Here is a 19,220-nt window from a genome sequence, read left to right as displayed (position 1 = left end):
GTTCTCGGCAAAGAAAATATGCGTACGAGACTCTATATCTGTTCTAGCTAACCTGTACAGATGCCGCGACACCTAAGCTCCAACTTGCAACTTTGGCAAATAGCTTGATTAACTAGAGAGAACAGCGATATAAATGGTTCGAAACTAATTAGGAAGTCAAAATTCACAAGAGGAATATAAAATAGATTAACCGTGTTGTCGTACTCTGAATATGGATCTTGACTATATTTTTAATTACTATATATTAAACTCCGCTTTTTATGCCTTTTTTTTAGAAATTGTAAAGGGCTGGAGCCCATTTGACCTCTCGGGCCAATGTCCCTATTATCCCTGTTGTCCCTGTTGTCCCTGTTGTCCCTGTTGCCCCTATTGTCCCTACTGTCCCTTTTGGTCTGTTGGCACCTTTGGTCATGGGCCCTCGATCCACATGTCACGTGACCTTCCACTTTGTTTGTTTACCTCTCATTTCCTCTTCCTTTCTTCCCTTCTTCAACGATTCCTTCTTGTACATAACCTATCTCATAGGTTCTATGGGTTCAGCCCTTGACAGAAATCTCTTTATAACCAATTAGCTATATACATTAACACAACCAATCCTGACAAACCTGTAGCTTATAATATTCTTGTTGTTGCTTTTTAAATCTCGGAGTCTATGCGTCCTACATGCCGTGGAAAAATATCCTTCCGTGCTAAGGACCTCTCAGGCGGAGGTGCCGAGAAGATGGTGAATTCTATTATTAAACTTTAATAAAAAGATACTTTTTGGGTTTGGATAATGCAGTACATATGATTAAAGAGTCTGAAGCGCTTAATAAGCTTTTTAATTGGGATGAAGGCGAAGACTATGTGGGTAAAAAGCCTAACTTCTAGTTTATATAGGTATTTTATTAATTCGAGGCCTTTTTAAGGCGGCGACAAAGTACTCGATGGTACAAGATTAGAGTTAATAGACTGCAGAGGGCCATATTAGCGCAAGTAAGAGGGATCCACTATATTATAGATTACCTTTACAAGCTCTTCGGCAAAAGTACTATACTCCAGCCAATCCTATTCCTTGGCGCCCATTTCCGAAATCCCTCCATTGTCGTTATTTCGGTACAGCGATCTATCCAACAATCCATTACCTTCAATATTAGCGTCTTCTCTAGTGATCTTGGGTCCAAAATAAAGTCAGGGAGATAGGCGACTGCCGCGCCCCTGCGCCACTGTGCAAGAGTCTTTTTTACCCGAGTCTTTTTTACCCGAGTCTTTTTCTATGTAGGCACCTAGGCATCTTCCGTGAGGAGCTTAATGGTTTGAGGTTATCAGGGCGTTTAATTCTCGAGTAGTATAGGCTACATTTAGAGCAGCAGATACTAAGACTGACTGATTAAGGCTGCCGAAATAAGGGTAAGATCTCCTGTCACATATAATTGCTGTTAATTAGCTTCAACACTCCTGGAACAAGGCCCTTACGCTGCTTAGCCCTAAGATGGCCCTGTTGTGATGGGATTGATACTCTATTATTTCCTAAGTAATTAGAACTGTTATTAGACAGAATCTCTGCATCTAATAATGCTACCTGCTGGATTGCGGATTATTGCTTCCTGAGTTGATTGCGAACTTTAACTTTGGTAGGTTGTCTAATGGAAGCAGGAAGGTCTAACCAGCCAAATAAGCTCCCCGTTTATATTAGGGGCACGCGCGGGCCTGCCAGCGCGTTGTATAGGGGTATAAGATTTAATAGCTGCTTCTAATTTACTACTCTTGTAATATTGGGATTATTAATTCATCTTCCCATTACTACCACAATTCGATGCTTCGAATCCAGCTGGCTAAATTTATTCGAGATCCGGGACTTTCTCTCTTCAGACAAATCCTAATAATAGGGAACGACAGTTTTAGACTCTACCCCTGTTTTTATCCATGCTTGCAATTGTTTGACAATCCCCAAAATCTCTGAGATCCGCTTATAATATATAACACTCTTCGGAATCTCTTCGATACTAACCTAATTTAATTTAGCTTTGGGTGACATGGCAGGCAGGGTTACAAAGAAAAAATCTTTATAGCTCGTAAGTAGTCTTTCAATTTTTTGCACATTATAGAACAGATCAGGTTAATTAATATCTGTTTTAATAACTCCTAGAACCCCGCGGATATCTTGACGGCGACAACTTTTGATTCGACACAAGTCTACTCAATTGCTACATACTGGGGAGCGGTTGTGCCCAGCGTTCGTTATTTGCATTTTTCCCAGCAGAGGCATCGGATACCCGGTTAGCCTATTAACTCTGGGTCCCCGAATGAGCTCAATGAATAAACCAATAAACACAGTGGCCGGTTAGCCTAGCAACTTGGGCCCCAAGCATGCAATACTTTGTTGAGTGTGCAGAGGTTGGCCGGTCGGGTTTCTATGCAACGGGTCTATCCGGGGTATATAAGGGCCATACAACCACAACTTTCCAACAAAACAATTCAATAAATTGCATCGCTAGCTTAAAGAAAGATAACCGTCCACACGCAGTACAGCCCCTCATCCTGTCATCATGCAAGAACCAAGCTACAACCCTGAGTAGGTCCCTAGAAGACCGCAATCTCCACAAGCCTAGATGGAGCTCATGATCTAATATTTCACTAGGTGCCCTATGGCGACGACCACCATCGCTTACCAGTATAGACTTGTCAATTGCCCTGGAAAGACCATTGTCGGCATGCTCGTCGAATTTCCTCCGAACGGTGCGACACCCCCTCATCGTCACGGGGGCGCTTCCGTCTCCGCTTATGTGATCCACGGCTCCATCTTGAATAAGATGAATAATGATCCGATGAGGACGATCAAGACCGGCGGTTCCTGGTACGAGGCACCAGGCTGTCATCACCGGATTGGTGCCAATGCGAGCCAGACCGAGCCGGCGGCGTTCTTCGTGAACTTTGTGATTGACTCGGAGATCTTGGAGCAGGAGGGCCCATCGGTGCTTGTGCAATATGATGCAGAATATAAGGATATTGTCGCGCGGAAGATGCAGGCGTAAATGTGGGCTGGCAGGGTTCCGGGAACGCTTGTTTATTGGTTCCTAGTTAATGTCAATGAATTCCTCCTTGGTGGTCTTTGTTTCCGTAATTCACCCTCTGCCACTGGTGATCGATCCTGTATAAAGGAGATCACGAACATTTTTGCCTGGTTGTCCCAAGATCTGCAGGTATTGCTTGTGTGGAGCTTATGGGTGGTTGCAGATCGCGTTGGATCGTATTTTATGTTGCTTTCATAAACTCGAAGCATTCCCCGATTAACTCTAGCAAGCTTTCGGGTGGCAACTCACAGGGCCCTCCTACGCTCTGTCTGATACTATTCTCGCGCTCCACAGAGCGCTATTGATAGCCTATTTCGGAATCGGAAACGGTGCTTTTCTCTTACGTATATCTAGATGCCCTCTCTTCATCACTCATTAAATGGGACATTTACTTGCACCGGCGCAATCATCACTCAGATCGACCTCTCATCTATTCGCACTTACTTGTGAACAACAACACCGCACATATGCAAGCCATTAGCGTCCATCCCGCTTCTCCCGAATCTCTCCCCTATTCACCCTCCAATCCCGCCCCGTCCACAGCCCTACAGCTGGACCGCGATGTCCCCATCCCAAGTCCCTCGCAACCCGGGGAACTTCTCGTCCGTGTCAAAGCTACAACCATCGTTCGCGACATGTTAACCTGGCCCGAAACATACGCGCACGAATACGCCGTCCTGGGCAACGATCTCGCAGGAACCGTGACCGAGGTCTTTTCGCCGGACAGCAAGTTCAAGCGAGGTGACCAGGTCTTCGGCATGGCAGGCGTAGACCGAGCCGCCACGTGGGCTGAATACACCGTCGTCAAAGAGGACGAAGTTGCCCTGAAACCGACCGCATTGACTTTCGCCCAGGCCGCAGCATTGCCACTCAGCGCCCAAACCGCCTATGAGGCCTTATTCAACCACGCTCGGCTCCCCCTCCCTACCGTGGAGGAGGTCAAGTCCCGGTCTGTGCCCAGAAATAACAAACGCGTGCTGATTACCGGAGCTGCGGGTGCGGTGGGAGTGTATCTCGTTCAGCTTGCGGTGGTGGCGGGCACAAGGGTAGTAGCCGCTACCAGTTCGAATGCGCGCAATGGAGAGTTTCTCCAGCGTCTTGGGGCAGATGAGGCGGTTGAGTACGGTATGCTGGGGCGCTATCGAGGGGTGTTCGATATCATTATTGATGTTGTTGGCGGTGAGGTGTTGGAGAACTGCTGGGAGTACATAACAGAGACGGGGGTACTGGTCTCTGTGGATTCTGCGAGCTTCAACTTTGTGGAAGAGCACAAAAAGCGAGGTCTATGCAAGGCTGGCGTGCATGCATTGTTTTTCGTTGTGAAGGGTAGTACTGAGGCGTTACACTATCTTGCTAAATTGGTGGATGTGGGAGCCCTCCAGTCTTTCGTGGTGGACATTTACCCCATTTCAAAGGCACGGGAGGCGTATGACCTTGCAAACGGACGGTATTTTGGACATGGAAAGTTCATCCTTACCGTCTGAAGATAACGGCGCTTTGCCGTGTGTCCGCTTTGTCCATAGAGAAAGCTTCCAAAATAACCACCGTTGCATTCGTGCAAATAAGTCTAAATATCAGATTCATGGGGAATCAAGTCGCTTGTCACTCGGAATTGATCGATTTACTACTGTTCATAAGAACCTATCCTAGGTTATGTTGACCTGCGTAAGACCCATGCCTTCCACCAAAGCCTGAAGATGCGATCTAGGGTACTCGGGTACTCGGGTATTCGGGTATTGCTCCACTGATTATGAACGGATGGCAAACCATTCGCATATCCGTCTGGGTGGAGACTACACGTCATCCCCGCAGTAGATATGCGGCTAGTCCCGAAGAGGAAATAGAATACGATTGATAAAAAGGTCTTATTTGAATGAATTGAGCTGGTTGGGCTCTTCTTGATTATTCTCTTGGTTATTCTTGATTGATTATTTTGTTGTGTGCTCCTGTCAGAATAAACTAGTCCAGATTGGGACATCATGTGAATATATATACCCAATACTCCTCATAGAGGGGTTGGGCAGACAATCCTTCTGAATACAACCACTTCAGACCCCCCAAATAATCAGACAGCTCCCTGGGGATTTTACCCCCATCTAGTCACATGATTCTGGTCCACCAACAGCCATATTATTTGAACACTAACTTAACTTACTGGAAGCATGGCTGTAAACTAAGCCAAATTCATGACCCTGCGGATAGAAAGATTTGCACGGATGGGGATGGGTCACATTATCTTGGTAAACTATTTAGTTGTGCATGGAGCTCTCCACCTTTTGAAAACACTACCTAGAAGCTCACAACGACAGCTCGTTCGATGTTCTCCTTTCTATCACTTCCACTCGGCCTTGGGCTCGGCCTCTACCATTACGATTGGACATGACACCTAAGAGGAGATTTCTCTGAACCGCGCGAAAACCCTGTGCAAACCTTTCAAGTGCGGTTCCCGTACGAGCATGTGCCTCGTCTTGCGAGTACTATCCTACGGGGGAAACCACATAGAACTGTATCCTTCTCCTATCCAGTCGGAGACCGACCGTGATAGACCCATCTGAAATCTTACCCCACCAAGTCGCACCGCTCCTCCCTTACCATTGGGGACGTATCTTTTTCAGGATGTTTCTTCTCCGGGACTGTAGTTATGTCAGCAAAGCCTAGCGCCAGAGCATCCTACCTGCCTCTCGAGACTTCTTCGGATCCTAGAATATTTTCGCAGAGTTTGCGGGTGGCTACGACAGATCCAATCTGGTCTGTACGCAAAGGTTAGACTTGGACCAGCAGACAGCCCTCGATAATGAGCGGGAGCGAGAAGGACGATTAATATCTCGTTCTTGAGCCTCGCAGTGATCCTTTGGGTGGTAGTCATCTACCTGGCCTTGTTGCTTGATTTCTGGGGTTCTACTCGAGGGTCTATTTGCATATGGGACCAGGAAGATGCTCCTGCAATGAGAAACGTATTCTCAGTAGTAAACATTATAGGACGTGCTTTTATCCAGGCCTGTAGGGGGCTGTTGTTACTGAGGACTGGGAGTCAAGTTCCAAGCATCTTAGGCCAAACTAATCAAGCAAAATATTAATTGCGTCGTGATTTATCCTCCTGTTGCGAATCGTGCCAGAACATTTGTTGCTGCGGGCTCTGACAGTGAGGGACCTACTCTGACTTGACCATCTCACGTGCTCGAAGTCTTACATGTCTTCTAGGTAGCTGTTTATATTTATATGAACTTATTAATATCATCCTATTTGCATGTCGGATTGATGTGAGATTCTGTCTCCGGATATTTATATCAACTTGTCATTTTACGGCTCTGCCAGCGCGGTTATTTTAGCTTTGTAGACTTGTCCATCATCACGATACTGATGACATGGAAAATCAGAACCCATTGCCCATCCGCCACGGAAGATCATCCAGATTTCCAAGATTATGCCAACCACAAAGATCAATGGTCCCAAGGGAAGCAAACAGATCAATGTCGTTACCCTGTATACCGCCGGTAGTCGAACCCAGACTTGCTCCTTCTACACTCAAAGACGGGATATCACTAGAACCAGGCGTGCTGCCACTATTTGGTACATACCCGAGTCCCAACACGCATTGAGCAATCTTCTGTATCTCGCACACATTCCTAGCTGTTCTCGGCCACACTTCCCCCAGCACCCTGAGACATCCGAGCGTCATTCGAATTTGATCTCTTGCGATGGCTAGATCCCTCCCCTTGAGGAGGGAACTGCAAGCTGAAAGCAGTGCCAGCGTTCCCTCGCTCACCATGCAGGTAGTAAACGGAGTGTGGTGAAATTGCCGGACTGGTAAGGCTAATAGGCGGATTTGGGCCTCTATAGCCCGTAGCACACGGACGGTATGCACGTTAACCAGATCTGGTGTGGGTGTATCGAGGGGTGGCTCACGGGCGCAGCTTGATATACTCTCGACGGCGTTGAATTTGAGGGCTGATAATGGACGATGCAGGCCGATTGTTGACCTATTGAGTGAGCGAAGCTTCATGGGATAGATCAGGAGAAGCTTACACGTGAATTAGCAAGTGAGCCTGGAACATAAGCTCGTCGATTTCGCCAGTTTCAGTAATGATTTGTTTGCGATCTGGGGGTAGTAAAAGTCGCCATCCGTCAAGACTGCAGTCGGCAATTTGAATTATATGCGTCGAGCATTCTTCGGCTTCGACTGTGGGGGTTGCGGATATTGCGGCTGCGGCGCATTGTACGGCGCCAATGAGATATGCGAAGGATGAGAAGTGAATGGTCTTGGGGCTGAATTCGCGGCAATTGAATTCTTGCAGGGTCCGGGGGGCTGGGATGTTCTGTAATTTCATGAGTTATCTATCCATCAAGCAGCCGGGAGACAGGACGTTGATACTCACCCCTGACTCGTAGTCCGACTCGTCACATGGTAATTCCACCGTTATATCAATGTTTACAACCCGAAGGTTCGTCGTCCCCAAGGTGCCGGCGTAGTACGCATCCACGATGTACAGCATCCACCACGTTCGTCTCCAAGATTCCCTCAGTACGGGATCGTCGGCTCCCTGCGCCGCCGCAAATTCGAGACGAAACATTTGTAGATCAATAGCGAGATTAGTTGCCATGTCCATCTGTAATTTGGCATCGACCTTGTAGTCGTACCAGAATAAGGCCATGGAGTATAAGAGTCGGCATTGGACCAGGATTGGATCTGATGGTGGCACCTGTGAAAAGGATGCCTCGAGGCACTCTTTTAACGGTATCGACCATTCTCGCGCACTGTAAATATTCCCAAGAAAGCGCAGAACAGCGACCAGTGGTACGTAGCCGCCTCGTCTGCTCGGATCTTGATACAGTCTTGTCAGGTGTTTTGGTGGTAAGACAAAGGGGTGACATATGTGAAAGTTCCTGTAGTATGAATGTATTAACGGATCATTTGCAATGTTGTTCGGACGAGTTGCGTTTGCTTCTCGCAGAAAGATGTTAGTGGTGCCTTCGTTACTAAATTCGAGCATAACAGGCTCGTGGCGAAAGTCCACCTCAAGGGGTTGAGCGGTACGCTCCTGGGGCTGCTGAACTGTTGTAGGCCCCTGCGGACTCGAGTTATTGACTGGGGGAGTATCTGCTGCCTCTACCAGTTGTTTACGACGCTCAGCCAAAGCTGCGCGGTTCAGCCCGCCGCGCCGTGATCGAGCATAGTTGCACTGCTTGCCGGCCTCAGAGCAGCGAGCACAACACGGTCGCTTACCGTCACATTTCAGGTGGCGCGAGCGGCAGGGCAAACAAGCCAGAGGTGAGCGTGTAGCTCGTTTGTTCTGCGGTGTTGATGTCGAGTCCATGAGGTTTCGCTAAGAATGTATAGGCGAACAAGTTCGGAGTCCTTCATCTGAGCCCTTTGAAAAGTGCGGGTATTCGGGTAATTATGCGATGACCCACTAATATAGGCAAATAGGATTTAAGTGAAAGAGTTCTCCACAGCTGTCGTCGATCTACTTCCTTTCGTCCCATTTTATTTCTTCCCTTTGCTTTTATGCCTCGCATTTTATGCCAATAAGTGGGATTTGGAAGTTATAAGTAGTTAACTACACAGTGGTTGACGCAATTCCCTACCTGAGTCGATCAACAACTCCGAGCAGATCGCCTCTGTATTCCATTTCACTTTTCAATGCCATAATATCTCAAACGACCAAGCATTTACAGGAGGCTAGATTTAGACATGAAGCTAGGATAGTAATATACTCGGCAGGTAGCCTGCTGGTTAAAGGTAGTTTCAAGATCAAGTTAGTCTTTTTCATTGTATGGAAGAAAGGCCAGGCTAAAAGCAAATCCATGAAATAGTATTTTGGATTCAAAGCCTTATGCCCAATGTCTGGACTATCACTGGCACGATAAACACTAGTACCAAAGTAATTATAATCTCATTATCCATCGTAGTTGTGGCGTGGCGTTTGTCAGTATTATAGTGGCTAGGGTACGGCGTGAAAATGCTAAAAAATAGCAACAAAAGCAGGAAAATAATAATTTAGCACAAGAAACGTCAAACTCAGTAGCTGGAGAGGACAATAACGCTCTTATTTTTATTGATTTACATGGGGACAGCTCCCTACGCGTGTAAATAATCAAAATGTCATGTTGGTGTGGGACAGCGGCGGTGTACGTCGTCTCTACTACGGATAGTCGAGAGCCTGGCGCCTTTTGACAACGGGCAAACCTAGCAGATATGATTGAGGTAGTATTCCATCCATAGAACTTTCGACGGGATCTAGTAACCTAGATCAGATGCCACGGATTGTGAAACATTCTTTTCTTTGGGTGTTGCGAAGCCAACTTGGCCGAACTTCGCCTTCACGCTTTCTTCTTCCACCTTTGATTTCTCGTTTCTTTCCAGCCTGTCCATAGCATGCAGACTTCGACCGCAAATACGACGAATGTAGGATTAAGACTGGGTGAGCCTTTTGTTTTTATGGTATATTTATTCTCCCGTTGATGCAACCCTAGATATTGAGCCTCATGCCTACACGAGTGGTCGCTGGTTGTGACGTGACAAACTAGAGACTGGTTCGCGCTACATCGAATTCAACTACAGCGCCCAACACCAGAAGGTTATTGAGCTATTTCCAGGAGCAAATGCTCTCGCAGCTTGTCGAAAAATTAAAGGAGGCTTTAATAGGGTCTTTATTTTCACATTAAACAACACTAAGAAAATCGTGGCGAGGCTCCCGTTTCAGCTGGCAGGACCTACCAGGCTGACCACTGTTTCTGTAGTTGCCACGGTTGGCTACTGTAATTTTATAACAATCCCTCGCCGATTAGCCTGGGTGCTGACCAATCCATACTTTCGTATAATTAAAGACGAGTATCCCCATACCAAAGATTCTCGACTGGAATCATAACGCAAGTGATATAAACAATGCTGTTGGGAGCGAATACATAATTATGGAGCATGCAACTGGCGTTTCACTGCACGAGAAATGGCAGACAATGGCAGGCGACCAGCAGGTTAGGTGCATAGATGCAATCTACCGGACGACATAGGAAATAATTAATTTGGAATTCCCAATTTTTGGGAGTATTTACTTTGATGACGTTTTTGGCTCTGCTTGTAAACAGCTGTTAGTAATGGTTTCTGTGTTGGGTACTTGATACTGGGATTGTGATGCCGGGGAACAGAGGTATTATTACTACGCAAAAAAAAAAATTACAGACCATGTAAGTTGCGGCGAGATTTCTATTATTTATGTAAAGTTACTTACACCATACCTTAATAGGGCTGAGTATTGGCGAATTCTGTGATGGTCTTATTTGCGCCGGTCTATCACGGGTCTCCCTAGTGGATGCCGAGCCTGAGAAGAGACCAATCTATTATGGATCGGCTAAAACAATTTGGGTCTCCTAGAATGTGCCCGGTCTGTGCTAAAACAAATGGCCATGGATCCTCGAATCTGTAATTCTACCGCGCCTGTGTTGTTCCATCCAGACCTATATATAAGGAAATATATTTGTTTCGGAAGACAACCCTTTTATTATTACGCGCATTATTGATTGGCAGGCAGCTAGTGTTGAACCAGCGTTTTGGTACTTAGATGCAATTCCGGACTTTGCAACAGGGAGTAAAACATGCACAAAAGCTTTTAAACTCTCTTCGCAGTTCCTAGCGCCCAAACTCTCAGGCCCAAGGCTGATAAATAACAGCCTCTTCCGACCATTTCGTTATTGCTATAGGACATGGAAGGATGGTGCAGTGGCCTTACGCTATAAGATAGTTAGAACTACTCGGCTTTGGAAAGAGCTAGTATTTGAAGGTCAATGTCCTTACCCTTTACCCGCGCCAGAAGAACTTGTGAAACATGAGAAGGAATACAAGCTTTTTGAAGCGTCACAGCATTTGCGAACTGATCTGTCCGCCTTTCTAAATACAGCATCAGACGGTTGGGTACCTCCCGATAGTTGGAAAGCGACTAAATATCACACAAGGAACTCTTGGATGGGATGTTGCAGGCTGTTTTATCGTGGACGATGACGAACCAGTAAAAGACGAAACTCTGAGGTCAATCTGGCCATTGGACATTTTACAAGGGTCTCCATAAACAGGATTTTTGGTCAACATTAATTAAACGCAACTCTGGAACAACCACTCCAATGATGAAAGTTGGCATGCCAAATTATTGCTGTGGCTGTACCGACCCCTTTAGCGGGCTTAAAGCTTGGGAAAATATCGGCTAGAAGGACTCAGACAGGTGGCCCATAAGAGACTGCTGAAAGAATGCAGACTTCTACTATATCGTTAAGGTAAGAGATATTAAGACTATTCCCTTAAGGAGCATACATATTATCGCAACGCAAAACCAACTTGGTGGAGCAAGTATTGCTGATAGTATACGAATGCCAGCATGCCACGAATGCCACAGACCGTCGTAACGACGTTCTATCTTGTATTTCTCTCATCCTCTGCCACTTATGAGAGTTCGCCAGCTGAAAATATCAATATGGTGAAATGCAGGCCTCTTATGCCGTGGAGCAAGTGGAGGAAAAGCTAGGCTATAAAGTTGACTCCCTATATGATGCTAATGTGCAATGTTTCTATTCGACCTCACGGCGGTCCATAAGACGTTTGCGAGAGGACCGGAGATAAGCTTGGCGAATACTTAGAACAAAATGTCAACAAGAGTCAGCGCCAGGCCCAGAACATAATTTCACTAAGCCAGGTGTACCTCAGGTGCGTTGCTTATATTTTTCCATTTAAACCATAGTCGGCCCCTCAAACAGCCAGAGGTGCTGGGCCCTCTAAATTATCTTCACTTTCTGCTAGCTTAGCAAGATACAGGCTTTTGAAATACAAACTCTCCAAATCTGCGGTTCGCAAGTCCAGGAACGTAATCGTCGCTCCCTTTTTTGTATTAACTCTTTTCCTCAAGCTCTAGAATTGCCTTTGATAGTTTAGCCTCCAGCTTCTGAATGTGAATGGATTGAGATCATGGATTTCCCATAGCCACGACAATCCATCTTTCAGTCGGTTTTCCAGTATCTGCCTGGAAGCGTAGTTACGTGCATTAACTAGGATGCAATTGGTGCAAGCAGAGAGAACCTGACATATCGGCTCGCAGATGGTTGGATATGAGCGCGTTGATTGGTCTGCAGAGCAAGTGAATGGACATTTTAGCCAATGCACAATCTAATGCAAGTTTATACTGCGAGTCAATCCCATCCCACCCAGCTCTAAATACAACACGCGAGAGCCTGTACAGACGCGGAACCAAGTCCTGGCTGAGTAGAGGAACAGATCTAGAATATTCAATACTAAAATCAAAAATGACATGTAGCTGGAGATGTTAGGACCAACACTCCCCATTTACTCATTGTGCTTCCTTGGACTTCACAAATGCTTTCTGATGGACCAACCCGGCAGTGTCCATAATGCAAAATCCGCGGATGGCGCAAGCCCAGCTTGGCAAAGCATTGATAACGAGGTCAATAGGTGAATAAATATCCGGTGCAATAGGTGACTAGATCCATTAGCTACATAACATTCAGCGAAGCTACTCGACTTACAGGATCAGTGTATTAGTAACGTCTATCCAACAAGTATTCTGAAGATATTTACTGTCAGAGAGAGCCGAGGAAATATCGAAAGTCATGGACAGAGGTTGCGCTTCTCGTCCTCCAAGTTGTCAAGCGCATATTCAAGGTCAGAGGCCGGGATCAACCTCCAACAACCCCCTCCCCAACCATCTCCAGCACCGCCACAAACCCACACAGCAAAGACGCCAGTACAAAGACCGTAATACTCTCCCCAATCTCCAACCACGAGCCCTCATCCCGCACGCGCCAGAAGAACCTTAGCGTCAGATAGTCGCTCGCGGCGACGACTAACACAAAAAGTGCACCGGGCCGCAATCGCAGCGACCGGGTCAAGATGCCCAAGTTGGCCGAGACAGGGACAAAGGGCGCCAAAATCTTGAGGATCAGCAAGGCAGATTGACTAAAGGGCTCGAAGACGGGGATCAGGCGGAGAACAGCGTCAAGAGAGAAGGAGGAGATGGAGGCGATGTTGCCGGTGCTGAAGAAAGCGGAGTGGGAGAGAGGTAAAGGAAGAAGAGGGCGGTGCGGGCATCGGAATGATGTAGGGGTCGAACTTGGAGGGAGAAATCGATTTCTTTGCCGCTGCTGCTGATAGGAGGGCGTTGGTGGAACTGAAAGATTCGAGACTCTAGTTGCACCCAAGTGAAAAGTGTGCCGCTTATGCAGCAGTAGAACAGACCCTCGTAGGAGATGGTGAGAAGGATGAATAGTGGGGCAAAGGTGAAAAATATCACTACCAGACGGTGGATGTGATGGCGGATTCCAGTTCGAGAATGGAGAAATGGAAGCACAAAAGAGCTTACTATTTAAGAGACTTGCGTGTAAGTTCAAGTAGTAGTCTTCCAGAGAATTCGATGGTTGATTTTGGACACTGACCAAGGATTGTCCAACTCAGTAACTGTGTGAGACGCGGGAGTCCTTCCTTAGACTGTAATGATGCTGCTGCGGAAAGTGTAACAAGAAGAGCCAGAGGCACTAATCCAACCTACGCGCCATTATCAGTATCATCAGAGAGTAATAGTTTACACAGGAGTGTACAACCTGCAATGTCAGAAGCACTTTCGAGATTCGGTCGGTCGCAACGGTTTCGCGCTCCGAGAATCCTCGGTTGAGGATCTTTGTCTCGAATATTAGATACCACACGCCGAAGGCAAACATAAGCACACCTCCAAGAGTGCTGTTCCATATCTTAGTTGGGAGACTTTAGACCGCGTCCGATGTGGGGTTGAACATACATCAAGGTAGTGTCTTCCGTTTTGTTTGCTGGAAGAAGTGTGAATATGCTCATGGAGGCACATTGGAGCGCCCATGCCAAACATAGGAACCAATTGGACAGAATGAATTCTGCACCGTACATTAACGGCCAGAAGATGGCGAGAACATAGACCAGCGTGTAAATCGTTCGATCATGAAAGCTTTGGACCTGCTTGCAGTGAGTCTGTGGAATGCACTGCGCACCGACGGGCTGTCAAAACGTACAATCGCTTCCAGAAGAAGGCCAAACGCCAATCCACCGACAGTGCCTGTAGTCACATTGCTGGCGGAAAATTGCTTTGAGGTCGTCCTAATAGCTCGGATCCAGGCCCCGCGGTACGCCAACACCTCCGCCCAGAAGAGAATTGGGAAGGTGGCGTACGCGTAATAGTGATAAGGAGAACTCTGTAGATACAGAAATGCCAGAAGAGCAATCGAGGCAATCCCCAACACCGATGCGTTAACAGAGGAGCGGTTAAGCTGGAAATTCTTGTCTGAGTTTAGTAGCCCATGTTGAGTGAGAGCGGTTGTGAGGGCAAATGCCATCCACCCCAAATAACCCATGCTAATAAGAGCTCGAAGGAAAAGCCAGTCGTAGGTCTGTAAGTAGCGCAAGCCCTGGAGGGTCAGATCGATAAATTCCTGACATTCTTGGATTGCCTGTTCGGGGTTATCCTTGTCGATTGCTGCGCGTATCCGACTAATTCTCTCTTCTTGGCTTGTTGTCTGGTCTCGATCGTCAGCTAGCCCCGCGAAAGGGACGTACCAGAATTTCTTGGCCATTGTACGACGTTCTTTGACTCGATACATCTCCAAAATCTCCTGAGCATTTACTAGTAGTGCCTCCGCCTGGCCAGACTCGTCCGCATCAATATACGACAAAGGAAGCCGACCGACCGAATTAACTGGATACGGGATTCCCGCGAGATATGCCATTAAGACCGCAATATCAGCTTGGGCAACATCATTCCTCTCAACATGGTCCAGATACCAATCGGCGGAGAAATCATCGTGCCCGCGCGCGACATTGCCAATGGGCCCTGTTCTCGGACGGGGCACGCCCGCGCCCCATGCGATGAGCGGCGTTCGTGTATTATCCGGATGGCCGTCTCCATGGCTACCCCAGTCACTCATGCCATGGTCGGCGGTGAAGACGAAGGCCGTTTGATCGTCCGCAAAAAAGGCCTCGAATAGGGCAGTCAACTCCCGCACCCCTTGATCCACGACCTGGATATTGTGCAGGTATTCGCGAGAATAGGGACGGTAAGCGTGGCCCGATGTATCTAAGCCAAGGAGATGAAGAAAAAAGATATTTTTATCCTGTCTCAGCGCTGCTTCCAATTCTATATCCTCTGTTGCTGAGTTAAAAAAGCGCTTGACGCCGTCGAAAACCCAGCGGTCCAATTCGATGGCATCCTTGCTGAAATCTTCTGCGTCCGCGCTGTACATGTATGTATCCACGCGCCCCGGTTCTGCTCCGTGCGCAAACATGGGTAGGATATCTGGGCTCCCCCAGCTCCATGTATGTCGACTGCGATTCAGTACACTATCAAAACCTACTGGATTCAGCTTCCAGCCCGTGGTGACAGCGGAGACGTCCTCATAGAGGCCCGCGAGGAGGGCCACATGGCCTGGGCGCGACTCAGTTGGCACTCGTGTGTGGGAGACTCCGAAGGTACCATATTCCAACACTCGTGAGCGCAGAAACGGGGCCAAGTGGCGTAGTATTTGGGCCGTCTCATTCGCGGGGGCATCTGGGGACGGGTCGGGGAATTGTTGGAAGGTCTTATCCGCGCGAAGACCATCAGCTAATGGACAGCCATCACAAAGATTAGAACAGCGGGTTCTTTACAAAATGGCTGCGAAACGGAAGGAGTAATTGCCTACCGACAAAGAGCACGACGCGTTGAGCCGGAGGAGGTTCGGAAGTCTGGACGCGGTGGGCCTTCATGCCCCCAACAACGGGGCTCACAAAGTAAACATCGAAAATGGAACAGACATAGAGCAGATGAAAAGTAACGGCAACCCCCAAAAATTGTAGACGACTTAGCCGGGCCATGTATGCCACAAACTATGCTCAGGGATTGTTAATTGACCCAAAAGCGATTGAGGTAGATGCTTCAATAACAATAGGGGAGAAGAGAGAGTGGACGACATGCAGGTACCACATGATTAACTGGCCAAGAGTGCCAACTGGCCAAAAGGAATAGCGTGCGCACATTAGCGGGTGATAAGTGCTGACAGCGCTATTTTTAGGGCACAGGGCTGGACCGGCATGGAGAGGCCTGCTTCCGGGCTTTACGTACATAGTTATTACCACACAAGATCCAACCGCACCAAGTACTAATTGACTTTTACCTTCAGCCCTATCATGAGAGTTACAGTCCATTCCACAGTAACAGTAACCGTAGCATATTCGAGTCTAGATCTTATTTCCCGATACAATCATGCATTCAGTGGAATATTTGCGAGTCGATCGATAATACCCCTGTATAGCTAGAGTCAGTCGCAGTGCTCAGTATCGGAGAAACACCTTCGTGTATGAATAGTGGAATGTTGCCTAAGTTAGGGGAAGATAATCGATGCAATTAGTGTATCTAAAGCCCTTGAGCTCATACTTATATAATCGGGTTATCTTGTCATGGTGGCACGCTCGAGGTTCTAACATTCTTGTCGCATTTCATTTTCTCAGAACTACTGAACAGAACGTCCTGCCTAAGCTTACGGAGCATTGCAGCTCAGAGTGTATTATTCAGTGGAATTCAAGTGCTGGATTTCATTACTCTTGATACTGCACCTCCAGACTGTCATCTCTGGTTATGACTGGTTGTCTTTTCCATACCTGTTGGTCTTTCCACCTTGAGATCAGCGAAGTGCTCCGGTAGAATGTTCTATGTGTGCTCTAAAGGACGAATCTGTAACCTATTTCTAGCATCAGAGGAAGAACAAATGTAGAAAAACGGGATTCTATTTGTTCTTTGTGCCCTTAATGTGTCTACAGCACGGAAGTGCTTCTACAGAAGCGTCACTATGAATCCCCAGGTCCGGCGGAAGCCGCGTTTCATAAGCCCTATCGCTTCTCGTCTTCCCGTCCTTACCGGGAACATATCCATGCCATTATATTCAGGCGAGCGTAACTCGACATCCGTCCAATGAAAAGGCGAGTTGTGGGAGGTGGTAACCAGTGGTAAGGCCGCCACCTCCGTCAAGACACTCAGATACCACATCAATGCTGACGGGTAAAAGGTGCATATCGGAGTCTCCAACACAGCAATTCGAGATGAATACTGCTGGACCCCAGTCGGGAGCTTGGGAGGACACGTCGTGATGACTGCACACCAGCGAGTGGACCAGCAAACCCGTCACTATCAAGACGCCACAGAGCGTGGCTAGGGCGATGGGCAGCAGCGAGTAACCTACCATGGTGAGGGGCAGGGAGAGTAGGTAGGACCACATCCTCAGCAGCATGAACACGCGCAGGGATTTCTTCCCCTCCAGGCGGAGGGACCGCACCCACTAATCGGCAACGAGTTAGTGCGTCAGGATGTTGTAGAACACGCACAAAAGGTGACAAGGAGCTGAACCATGTTAGCGAGGAACAAGCACTCCATCAGGCTGTAGTTGCTGGTTCGCCGTTCACGCCGAGATAGCCGGGGTTGAGGCTGAAGCCGAGCTTGACGATGGCGGGGATGCTCATGTTCAGTCCCGGTGCTCCCAAAAGACTACGGAATCGACTGGAATAGCCAATAGAGCTGCTATCCCGAGCAGAAATCTAGGGGATTGTCTCGTTACCCTCTCGCTGTCTTGGGTGCATGAATGGGTGCCATAGTGCTGTGCACCACAACTTACAATATGAGGGATAAACGCTGCCGCTGACAGTCCTGGACCACGAAAGCCCCTCTTGCGGCACCGGACCTGCGGATACGCACACACGGCCTGAGACCTGGGCATATTACTTGGATAGTCTAAATAGTCCGCGACCACATCACCTATCAACACCATGGTTCGTTCTTCTTGACTTTGGCCAGGCTTTCTGCGAGAGATCCACCAGACGAAGAAGATCGTGTAGCATTGCAGCAACGTGCATACACTCATCACCGCGAAGATCTGATTTCCGTAGTGCAGGCCATATCGCTGGCTGATGTCGCTCTCAGCGCCGACCAGGCAGTAGTGGGCTTTCACCTAGAAAGGCTAGCCAGGGTCGTCTTTCTCCCGATTGGGTCCATGTCAGCATAACCTAGTATTCGACCAGAGTAATGGCCTATTCCTGAGTACATAGGCGGTTGTGATTAGGTTGATTGTACCCTACATAGAACCATCAGGGCGCATGGCTCCATACATCCCGCCTTGTGACCCAGCTATCACAGTGGGTGTGGTTGTAATTCTGCGCCGTGGAGATGTTCAACGCCACAACCAACAGAGGCCGCTTGGTCTTAAGACCGTTGATGTATGCATCGATGCATCCTTGTTTGCCCAGACAGTTGAAATTGGTCATCTGGATGTGCAGCTCGTGGACCGCAGACCAGTCCTTGCCAGACGGAGACCGCGGGCCGCCGGGGAGCTAAACTAGACAAATCGCGAGCGTGAGCATAGGGCGTGTTGCTTAAACGCGGCCAGTGGTCGGGTGGCTGCCGCCCGGGTGAGTTAGCGGGTGAGCGGCTTTACGGTCGCGCGGGGTGAGCTTGGGTGAGTACACAATAGATGGGCTGAGCTCGGACTAGGGACCTGACACGACCTTTGCCCCACCTACGCACGACCTGTGCACTCGCGACCTGTGCACTCGGGGTGAGCTGGCAAGACAACTGTTAGGAGCGCTGGGAAGCGCGATAGCTAGATCCTTAGCTAAGATGCTTAGCCAGGTGCGAAGTGTTTATATTCGCACCCGCGGGCCTGAACTCTTGAAGGCCAGCGATTAGTTCTGCAATATACGTGGTTCTATCTCCTCTCCCATATAGACACTCCCTTTCGCACCGTAGCGCCCCATTCAGCTCGTTACCGACCCCCACACATAACAACAACTCACCCGAGAACGCGCGACATCGCGAAAAATTACCTAAAGGCGAACGTTATTGCCCACTTCGCTTCCTTACTACACTGCCAGCAGGCACAAAATTTCATTGCCTGTAAAAAGTAGACGGCGGGCCTGATATGGACTACAATTAGCGCCAGGTAAAAATAGACTAGTGTTAGACTATCACGCGGTGCCATACCTTCCTCGTGGAAATGCTCCTTGAGCCTATGTAAATGTGTTGTTGCTCAACAGAGATCGCCTCGGAGATAGTCATAGGAAGGCTTATTTCCCAATAAGTGCCTCAACGTCCTACGCAAGGTTCGTTTTGTCCAAACTAGCAACGAGGG

At 48.1% G+C, this 19,220-nt stretch overlaps 4 protein-coding genes across 4 annotated transcripts; 2 read left to right on the top strand and 2 right to left on the bottom strand.

The window, feature by feature from the left end:
* Positions 1-2,528: 2,528 nt before the first annotated feature.
* ATNIH1004_009349 (cupin domain-containing protein) lies at positions 2,529-3,014 on the top strand (the record flags this gene model as incomplete). Its single annotated transcript, XM_033573941.1, has 2 exons — positions 2,529-2,554; positions 2,621-3,014. The coding sequence occupies 2 exons, from the start codon at positions 2,529-2,531 to the stop codon at positions 3,012-3,014; spliced, it is 420 nt and encodes a 139-aa protein (XP_033424493.1).
* A 506-nt stretch (positions 3,015-3,520) lies between these two features.
* ATNIH1004_009348 (NADP-dependent oxidoreductase) lies at positions 3,521-4,537 on the top strand (the record flags this gene model as incomplete). The annotated part of the gene is made up of 1 exon (XM_033573940.1): positions 3,521-4,537. One exon carries the CDS (start codon positions 3,521-3,523, stop codon positions 4,535-4,537), a length of 1,017 nt encoding a protein of 338 aa, XP_033424492.1.
* A 1,889-nt stretch (positions 4,538-6,426) lies between these two features.
* Positions 6,427-8,368, bottom strand: ATNIH1004_009347 (putative C6 transcription factor; the record flags this gene model as incomplete). The annotated part of the gene is made up of 3 exons (XM_033573939.1): positions 6,427-7,033; positions 7,080-7,369; positions 7,430-8,368. 3 exons carry the CDS (start codon positions 8,366-8,368, stop codon positions 6,427-6,429), a joined length of 1,836 nt encoding a protein of 611 aa, XP_033424491.1.
* A 4,014-nt stretch (positions 8,369-12,382) lies between these two features.
* MCD4_2 (GPI ethanolamine phosphate transferase 1) lies at positions 12,383-18,357 on the bottom strand (the record flags this gene model as incomplete). The annotated part of the gene is made up of 14 exons (XM_033573938.1): positions 12,383-12,532; positions 12,744-13,219; positions 13,288-13,410; positions 13,485-13,593; positions 13,668-13,785; positions 13,844-14,031; positions 14,088-15,670; positions 15,750-15,933; positions 16,961-17,193; positions 17,283-17,378; positions 17,425-17,440; positions 17,503-17,634; positions 17,712-18,044; positions 18,202-18,357. 14 exons carry the CDS (start codon positions 18,355-18,357, stop codon positions 12,383-12,385), a joined length of 3,897 nt encoding a protein of 1,298 aa, XP_033424490.1.
* Between the last annotated feature and the right edge of the window lie 863 nt (positions 18,358-19,220).

Source organism: Aspergillus tanneri, assembly GCF_003426965.1.
Source record: "Aspergillus tanneri strain NIH1004 chromosome Unknown AapTan_6_pilon_pilon_pilon, whole genome shotgun sequence".
In the NCBI taxonomy this organism is placed as follows: domain Eukaryota; kingdom Fungi; phylum Ascomycota; class Eurotiomycetes; order Eurotiales; family Aspergillaceae; genus Aspergillus; species Aspergillus tanneri.
The sequence above is the reverse complement of the archived record's forward strand: the minus strand, read 5'-3'. Positions and strand labels throughout refer to the sequence as shown.